General features: G+C 47.0%; 2 protein-coding genes across 3 annotated transcripts in view; one reads left to right on the top strand and one right to left on the bottom strand.

Moving 5' to 3' along the window:
• Window positions 1-10,000, bottom strand: part of LOC121714945 (tripartite motif-containing protein 16-like) — a 1,397,702-nt gene that overhangs the window by 886,765 nt on the left and 500,937 nt on the right. The window lies entirely within an intron of this gene.
• Window positions 1-10,000, top strand: part of pi4kab (phosphatidylinositol 4-kinase, catalytic, alpha b) — a 53,076-nt gene that overhangs the window by 7,150 nt on the left and 35,926 nt on the right. Inside the window, 10 exon segments of the mRNA XM_042100146.1 lie at window positions 233-492; window positions 961-1,027; window positions 4,083-4,231; window positions 4,793-4,858; window positions 6,460-6,556; window positions 6,983-7,174; window positions 8,135-8,235; window positions 8,338-8,467; window positions 8,826-8,952; window positions 9,566-9,661. Coding sequence (XP_041956080.1) covers window positions 233-492; window positions 961-1,027; window positions 4,083-4,231; window positions 4,793-4,858; window positions 6,460-6,556; window positions 6,983-7,174; window positions 8,135-8,235; window positions 8,338-8,467; window positions 8,826-8,952; window positions 9,566-9,661 — 1,285 coding nt within the window.

Below are 10,000 nucleotides of genomic sequence, written 5' to 3'. Positions count from 1 at the left end.
TTCCTATGCAGCCCTTGCCACTTAATCTACTAAACCCCTCTTCTACTGCACTTTTTACCCCCCCCCCCCCCCCCCCTAAATGCACAAATAGGCTGACACCAGACATAATTTCACTGCATTTCTTACTTCCAGTAACTATATGCATGTGACAATAAACTTCCTTGTATCCTTGTATCCTTGTCTGTCTCTCTGTCTGTCTATCTCGCTGTCTGTCTGTCTGTCTGTTTCTCAGTGTACCTGTGCAGGTTCGTGGTGCCCAGCTTGCTGGGTGTGACCCGCGCCTTTGGTCGCTATAGCAACGGAGGCGAGCCGCTGCTCTCACAGCTCTTCCCCAAGGGGGCGCCCGAGACTCCCCGCGTCACCGTGGAGACTGATGGGGTGCGGCGGCGCTCCTTCAACGAGTTCCGCTCCATCATGCCCAGCTCGCTGCTCACGGCGTGCCAGGGGGACACACTCCGACGCAAGAGCGCCCTGCTGGCAGAGGGCATACAGGTATTCCCTTCGCCGCTGTGCCACCCTCTGTGCCACAGAGCAGTTTTAAAGCGCAACAAAGCCTTAGTGAGCCTCTCACATTTACCGCATTGGTCCTGGATTAGTCATTAAGTCAAGTCATTAATATTGGAGCAGTCGAAGGGGGTAATGAGAGGTGTAATGTAATTTCCTGTTAGCTTTTTTTAACTGATTTAGATTGGTTTCAAATGTGCTAATGCTGAAAGCACTATCATCCACATTTTGTCTAATTTATCATGGTGGCCCTCAGATAACCTAAGATCTGGGATCTGCTTGTGAAACCAGGAGGGCAACATTTAAGAGTGTGTGGTATGTTCTCTCTCTCTCTCTCTCTCTCTCTCTCTCTCTCTCTCTCTCTCTCTCTTTCTTTCTCTCTCTCTCTGTTTCTGTGTCTCTGTGTGTGTGTGTGTGTGTGTGTGTGTGTGTGTGTGTGGTGTGTGTGTGTTGCAGGGCAGTCCAGAGAGGGGTGGTGCGTCTCCCTGTTCCCCCACTACTCCTGGACCCCACTACTTTGAAGGTAAAAGCAGACACCTCTTCACCTGAACTAAAAAGCCTACACACCTCCTACCGCTGACTACCTCTGACTACACACCTCCTACCTGTGAACCACTGACTCCGACTGAACTAACACAAGACACCAGACAGCGCACCTGAACTGAAAACACTGCTGAACCTCACCAGACGCCTGTACTGAACCAGGCGTCACCCTAACTTAGCTAGTCTGATGCAACACTTTGCAACAATCTGCCACTTTATGAGTGTCTATTTATAAAGAGAGTAAAAAAGAAGTTCCGCACACTTGCTCTCAGTTTGTTTTGATTTATTGGAGTTCGATCCCCAAAGTGACGTTTCAAGCCCGTCGGCTCTTCGTCAGACTCTGATCAAATAAATCAAAACAAACTGAGAGCAAGTGTGCAGACCTTCTTTTTTACTTTGGATCTTGGCTCCTGCACTTGGATGTGCGCACGTTTCCAGACTAAAAACGTGTCTTTTTATGTAGACAACTTTGACAGATTTGCTGTCATCGTCGAATTCGTTTGGACGGCGCCTGGTGATGTGAAAGACAGATAAACACAAATGTCATCCCCTCTAACCTTCCGGAATATGCACTGTGTAGGTCTGTGTATTGGCTCAGAACAGCCAGTGAAAATGTAGGAAATGCTTTCATAACACCTTAGCACAACATGCTAACATTTCATAGCACAGCATACTAACAAACCATTGGCATAAGACACCAGTTAGTATGCAAGCCTGATAGGCTATTTTTCATGTTAGCAAGGTTGTTGCTCACTAGTTTTCAACCAAAAATCCTTACTGCTGCTTTAAGAAGTTTCCTTCTATTCGTTACCATGGGGATAGAGGAAGTCTTAGGAATGTTGCTAACAGAGGCAATGCAAGAACACTTCTACCTTCACAATCCCTGTCTGCTATCACTAACCTGACAGACACCTCTTTGTTTTTTGTTCATGTAGAAAACACATGCATAGGGAAATAAGCTCTGTCTTTGAAGTATGTCTGTCTTGTGCTCTCTCTTCTTGTCCTTCCACCCCCTGAGCCTTGTGTTCTCTCTGTCTTTTGCTCTCTCTCTCTCTCGCTCTCTCTCTCTCTGTGAGTGCTGTGGTTTTTGTGACAGTGTGTTAATGTGCTTTTATGTGTGTGTGTGTGTGAGAGATAGATGTGTATGAAAGAGATAAAGATGAGTGTATATGTTCACTCTGTGGAAGAGAGGGAGGGAGGGAGGGAAGGAGGCTATATATGTGTGTGTGTGTGTGTGTGTGTGTGCTGTTGGTAGTGTGGGATCAGCAGACATAATGAGGGCTTTTTGAGCAGCATGGTACTCTCTGGCCCTCAGCAACAACACCTCCCTATTCCCCGCAGACCATGGCCCTGTGACTGTGAGCAGTGCCATTAACACACTAACACACTGTCACTAACTCCCTCTCTCTCCCTCTCCCTCTCTCTCTCTCTCTCTCTCTCTCTCTCTCTCTCTCTCTCTCTCTCTCTCTCTCTCTCTCTCTCTCTCTCTCTCTCTCTCTCTCTCTCTCTTGCTGCCATTATAGCACTATCGCAGAAAGACCCTCGTTTCCCCACTCTGTCACCATCACACCTACTATCCAGTATACTTCATTCGTTTCTCAATCTTTGTCATTTACTTTCTCTCTTGATTTTTCACTCTCACTCACTCACTCACTCACTCACTCACTCACTATCTCTCTCTCCCTATCTTACACACACACACACACTGTCTCGCTTTCGCTCCCTCACTCTCACACAGCACACACCCTCTCCCACTCTTCCCAGCTTGTTCTCTCTCACACACATCTCTTTGTCCAAGCTTAGTACACTCACCCCTCCTCCTCCTTTTCATTTTCTGCTACACATCTGCTCTATGAAACATGGATATGACCAGCACACACACACACACACCAGCACACACACCAACACACACACACACCAGCACACACCAACACACACACACCAGCACGCACCAACACACACACACACACACCAGCACACACACACTAGCACACACACTAGCACACACACACACACATACACACACACACACACACACACACACACACACACACACACCAGCACAGGTGGGCAGAGTTACGCTGACGAGGCAACTTCTGCTGAATAGACAATCTCTACTGCCATAGAGAGGCCAGCTCCTGAATGTCATGTGTGTGTGTGTGTGTGTGTGTGTGTGTGTGTGTGTGTGTGTGTGTGTCCTCTTGAATTTCATCTTGGGGATCAATAAAGTATGGATCTATCTCTATCTGTGTGTGTGTGTGTGTGTGTGTGTGTGTGTGCGCACGTGCACTGGTGTGTGCGTGTGTGTGTGTGTGCGCGAGTGCTTCATACTAGTTCATGTGCAGTGTTGTTGCAGTGGCTAAGCATGTGTGTTGTCCTCAGGGTCGTGTTTGCCTGATGGCAGTGCATGTGTGTTGTCCTCAGGGTCGTACTTGCCTGATGGCAGTGCATGTGTGTTGTCCTCAGGGTCGTACTTGCCTGATGGCAGTGCTAAGCATCTGTGTTGTCCTCAGGGTCGTACTTGCCTGATGGCAGTGCATGTGTGTTGTCCTCAGGGTCGTACTTGCCTGATGGCAGTGCACGTGTGTTGTCCTCAGGGTCGTACTTGCCTGATGCCAGTGCTAAGCATCTGTGTTGTCCTCAGGGTCGTACTTGCCTGATGGCAGTGCTAAGCATGTGTGTTGTCCTCAGGGTCGTACTTGCCTGATGGCAGTGCTAAGCATGTGTGTTGTCCTCAGGGTCGTACTTGCCTGATGGCAGTGCACGTGTGTTGTCCTCAGGGTCGTACTTGCCTGATGCCAGTGCTAAGCATCTGTGTTGTCCTCAGGGTCGTACTTGCCTGATGGCAGTGCATGTGTGTTGTCCTCAGGGTCGTACTTGCCTGATGGCAGTGCAGTGGACCCACACTACTACTTCAGCTAAGCATGTGTGTTGTCCTCAGGGTCGTACTTGCCTGATGCCAGTGCTAAGCATGTGTGTTGTCCTCAGGGTCGTACTTGCCTGATGGCAGTGCTAAGCATGTGTGTTGTCCTCAGGGTCGTACTTGCCTGATGGCAGTGCAGTGGACCCACACTACTACTTCAGCACGGTCAGCTCCAGCTTCTCTGTGTCGCCGCTCTTCACCGGGACCAGCGGCCGAGACATCAGCGTCCCCCTCGAGCTGCTCAGACAGCTGCTGGACATGGTAGGGGAACACACACACTCACACACACACACACACATACACATACACTCCCTCTCATTCACATCCACACCCACACACAAATATGAATGCACATACGTACATAGACACACACACACACACACACACACACACACACACACACACACACACACACACACACACACACACACACTCTCTCTCTCATTCACATCCACACCCACACACAAATATGCACGCACATACGCACATAGACACACACACACACACACACACACACACACATATATGCACATGCATGCACATGTAAACACACACATATCTCTATCTGTGTCTCTCTCTCTCTCATTCACACCCACACCCACACACAAACACAAACAAAGGTGTATACACACACACACACACACACACACGCTCCCTCTCATTCACACCCGCACACAAACACAACACATACACACACATTTGGTCTCTCATTCATGGCTGTCCTCTGCAGCCATGTCACTTGAAGATGACAACCCTTGCGTGAGACATCCCTCCCCATCTCAGTGCTGCATCTTCTTGACCCCCCCCCCCCCCCCCCCCCAGGTGAAGCGCTTTGTCTCGGAGCCCTTGCTGAAGGCACTGGACGCCACTCTGACAGAGGTCGCTGAGGTAGGCTCTCCAGTTTACCCACTGAATGTTAGCCAATGGGCAAACACTGTGCAAATCATTGATTCATCTAAAAATATTGTGTCTCAATATAATGCTTGCATGCATATATACCATTAGGGGATGCTTAGGTCATTATATAAGCTTATAGTTCATACTGCTTTGTGGCTTAGGATGCCTTGTTCCATATATCCTCTCCATAGGAGTAGTATTTAAAGCAGTAGTATGGAGTTGTGGTGTAAAACCTAGCGAGCTAGCTTCTTCAAAGGCATGCAAAACAAACACCACCCCGAGCCTTACAGTAGTTTCCTGTGTATTAGCCACATTGTGTATAAACTGCAGGATAGTGTTTTATGCAAGTTAAAAAAATAAAACCATATCAATACCATATTACGGTAACTTCCCCAGTGTATTAACCTCATATCTGAAGAAATTGCAATATCAATGTATGGACCCTTTCAACAATAAAAACAAAAACAATGCTTGAACGTTCTATTTGGGCCCCAATCTACTTCCTCTGCATTAAGATAACATATGGAATGTTAAAACGGAAGTCTTGTGGGGCCAACTATGATGCTGATAATGGAACTCTCTTGAAAGGGTCTATATGTAAACCTCGGCTAATAGTTGGGAAATTGCAGTATTGGCACTGTAGGAGGCGTGCTAAAATACCAACTGGTGTCTTTTGGCAACGTGGTCAGCAATGCCTTGCTGTGAACGGTGATTCCTACCCAGAACACAGCACTGCATAGTGCACATCCTAGATGGCTGGTAGGAACACCACAAACACAATTAATCTTTCCTCCAGATGACCATACTATCAAAATTAATTTGAAGATGATACCAAAACTAAAAAAGTAGCACAGTTGTGCATGTATCAGTGTATTCAGTGATGGTAATTCATTTCATGAAAGCCCCTTCCCTGATGTAGAGGACCTGCTTCTCTGTCTGTGCTGAGAGAAGGGGCAGAGAGACTCCGCGCGCTTCTTTAACTCGTCCTGTAATTATGGAGCGGTACGCATGTGATTATGTCTGCTAAGGGACCTGCCACTTTGTGTGTGTGTGTGTGTGTGTGTGTGTGTGTGCGTGTGTGTGTGTGTGTGTGCGTGCATATGTGTATGTGTGTGCACTAAGCATGTGATTATGTCTACTAAGGCACCTGCCACTGCCACCACTGCTGCCGCCTCTGTTGCCACTGCTGCGGCTGATGGTGATGCTGATGGTGATGCTGATGGCAGCCTATTAGGCTATCAGTGCTCTCAGGGGCAGGGATAACATTGCTGTTAGGAACGCTGCTTTGTCTTTTGTCGTGTGTGTGTGTGTGTGTGTGTGTGTGTGTGTGTGTGTGTGTGTGTGTGTGTGTGTGCGTGCATATGTGTACGTGTGTGTGTGAACTTGTCTGTGAGAGTGTATGGCTGGGTTTTGACAGTGTAATGTGGGCAATCTTTTCTTGATGAAGGAAGTGGCAATGCATTCTTTTCATGCACATTACATGTATACTCTGTGTGTGTGTGTGTGTGTGTGTGTGTGCGCGCTTGTGCATCTGTGTGGTGTTTATGTGTGTGTGTGTGTGTGTGTGTGTGTGTGTGTGTGTGTGTGTTTAGGCCAACCCTGGTCTGGACCTGTTCTACACCAGCTTCAGTGACCCGCTGTATGTGGGCATGTTCAAGATGCTCAGAGACACCCTCTACTGCATGACAGGTGAGCGCACACGAAGCTGAACATGCCCCATGCCCTTTTGAGACACCCTCTACTGCATGAGAGGTGAGCGCACACGAAGCCGAACATGCCCCATGCCCCTTTGTCAATGCAAGGCTTTGTGCAGTCGGTTTCTGCTCATTAGTCTACATATTGTTACCCATGCTTAAAGTTCCCAGACACTGTGCTGGAATTCAGCTGTTGAATTCAGAGTTGACCATAATACGTATGACAGCTTTGAAAATGTCTGATGGCTCTAAGCTTCCTGTTTCTTTCAGCAGTAACAGCATCATACTACTTTAGTGGAGCTTTACAAATATAAAAATACCAGCACTTTTTCGGTTTTAACACAATTGTCCCTCTTTTTTTCTCTCTCTCTCTCTCCTTCTCTCTCTCTCTGTCTCTCTCCTTCCTCCTCCTCTCTCTCAGACCTCCACAGCTCGTTTGTGAAGGAGGTGCATGACTTCGTGCTGGAGCAGTTCAGCAGTAGCCAGTCGGAGATGCAGCGCGTCCTCCACGAGTCTGACCGGTTGCTGGGGGAACCCAGCCCGCTGAAGCTGCGTTGCCAGGCCAACGCCGCCTGCGTGGACCTCATGGTGTGGGCCGTCAAAGACGAACAAGGTGGGACCGCCGCTGATGACATCATGACAGCAGTCACACAGAAGTGATCTCAGCTCTGGAAAAAATTAAGAGACCACTGCACATTTTTCTGATGTCATCCTACGGTTGCTGAGTGACATTTGAATGAGTTGATGGTCCTATTCAAACTTGCAGCCGTCTCTTAATTTTGAATTTGACCGTGACCGTCAACTCATTCGAAGTATAATTGTTTGGGTAGACAAAGGAGGGTTCTCCGCGCTTCTGCCGTTTGACGACAATCCGGTGCAACCAGGCCAGGACAGATATTTCAGAAACAATTTCGCTATAATTGTTTGGGCTTTTCTGCATTTTATACCTAATCAGATAGGACAGTGAGGAGAGTGAGAGGAAGAGAGTGGTAGAGGGAGATGGGTTGGGATCGGGAAATGGCCTGGACCAGACTCAAGCCTTCATCCCCGCAGGCACTTGGACCCCGAATGTGGTGTGGACTCCGTAGCCGCTTGCGCCCCAGCGGCCCGACCTCATGCATATTTGATTAATGAATTCCTCCCCGGGAACCGCTTAGTGGTGATGATTAGCACTTCCGATGCGCTCCGTGTGCTTGCGCTGTTTTTGGAAGGCTCATTGAGCCAGCCTCATTTCCAGCACACGCACCCCTACATGCTGTGAGCTCTGACTGAGCACAGAGAGGCCCCGCGTTCTACATGCTGTTCCATTAAAAAAGTCATGAGGAATTCAAAAGGCTTCAAAGCAGGCCACTTATTATCTCGGAAATTCAGTTTGGCCAAAACAAGCGAAAGGCCAGCGACTGTGCCAGCCAGTACAGGCATGAATAACTTATGTCCGCTGCCTCAATTTGTTATTCTCCCTTGTTTTTATTTCCCTCTCTTGGGTCGGTCGCTCTCTCATGCTTTCTCCCTCATTCATTTCTACAATTATAACTCTGCCCCCCCTCTCTCTCTCTCCCTCTCTTTCTCTTAGGAGCAGAGAATTTGTGCACTAAGCTGTCGGAGAAGCTGCAGTCCAAGACGTCCAGTAAAGTAATCATTGCCCACATGCCACTGCTCATCTGCTGCCTACAGGTACTCTCAGCACACACACTCTCAGGCCTGGGGGTCAAGGGTCATTACATTTCTCTTTTAATTCACTCAATGTGTGCCTGTGTGTGTGTGTGTGTGTCTCAGGGTCTAGGGCGTCTGTGCGAGCGGTTCCCAGTCATTGCCCACTCTGCTACCATGTCTCTACGGGACTTCCTGGTTGTGCCGTCACCTGTGCTGATCAAACTCTACAAATACCACAGTCAATACAGCACGGGTCAGTATACACACACACACACACTCACACACACTCACTCACACACACACACACACACACACACACACACACACACACACACACACACAGATTACACACACACTCACATTACACACACACCCACACACACTCACACACTCACAAACAAACACATATGTGTATTTAGAGACTCTCTCTCACACACACACACACACACACACACACACACACACACACACACACACACAGTTGTACAGGACATTTTAGTTGACCGCATAAAAAGCACACTTTTCCTCCTATATACACATGCTATCAGCAAGCAGTTGATGTTGGTGATATGATGAATGATTGACTTCTGTCTCCTCCAATCCCTGCAAAGCTGGAGAAATCAAAATCAGCGTGACCAATGAGCACTCGCAGTCCACCTTCAACATGCTGTCCAACAGGAAAGACCAGCCGTCCATGTACGAGCAGCTTCGGGACATCTCCATTGATAATGTGTGCAGGTAAACAACCAACAACAATACAACAAGTAAACATGTAAATAACAACCATCACACAAACTGTGACGCTTCATCAAACAACAATGAATACACACAATCAAGATGGCACAAAACTGCAGAACACACACACACATCCAAACTTTCAGCACAATGCATAAACAAATTATATGTGCTGGCCAACACACATCTATTATCTAAATATTTCTCAACAAAACAGATATAAATACAAAACATACACCAACAAAGAGTAGACAACAATATACAGGGCACATCACATTATTGTTTTTATATTATTGATTGAATATTGTTTATTGTTGCTTTTTCCCTCATTTTAATTGTTTATTTCATTAGGCTATTGATTGAATTGACATTGTTGTTTATTATTGCTATTCTCTTTATTATAGTCTGACCAACATCTTAATTTGTTCCCTGTTAAATTTAAGTATTATATTGTTTTGTATTTGTATGTCGCTTTGGACAAAAGCGTATCCATAACCATAACCATAACATCATGATATGTCTTAACTAAATTGGAGCATATTACCTGTTACGTGTGTGTGTGTGTGTGTGTGTGTGTGTGTGTGTGTGTGTGTGTGTGTGTATTTTGTGTTGCCAGATGTCTTACAGCTGGTCTGATGATGGATGATGTGATTGTGGAAGCCTTCCTGGCCAGTCTCTCCAATCGACTCTACATCTCACAGGAGAACGACAAGTACAGAACACACACACACACAACACACACACATATACACACACACACACAGGCAAACTCATCTGCTCACAAATGCACAATCACCACATGCATATTAACAGACACAAATGGCCACACACTCACTCACAGATACAATAGTATGAACACACACACACACACACACACACACATACACATACAAATATACATACACACACACACACACACACACACAAACACACAAACATGGGCACAGACAATATCAATAACACAATTATCATAAGTGAGTTTCGAGACACCAGATCCAACCGGCTCCCTCAGAATCTCTCGAGCTGCCTTCTGGACTGAGCATGCTCATTA

The sequence above is a fragment of the Alosa sapidissima genome, chromosome 8, assembly GCF_018492685.1.
Source record: "Alosa sapidissima isolate fAloSap1 chromosome 8, fAloSap1.pri, whole genome shotgun sequence".
NCBI classification, from domain to species: domain Eukaryota; kingdom Metazoa; phylum Chordata; class Actinopteri; order Clupeiformes; family Clupeidae; genus Alosa; species Alosa sapidissima.
Note: the sequence above shows the minus strand (reverse complement) of the source record. Positions and strands in the feature narration are given on the sequence as shown.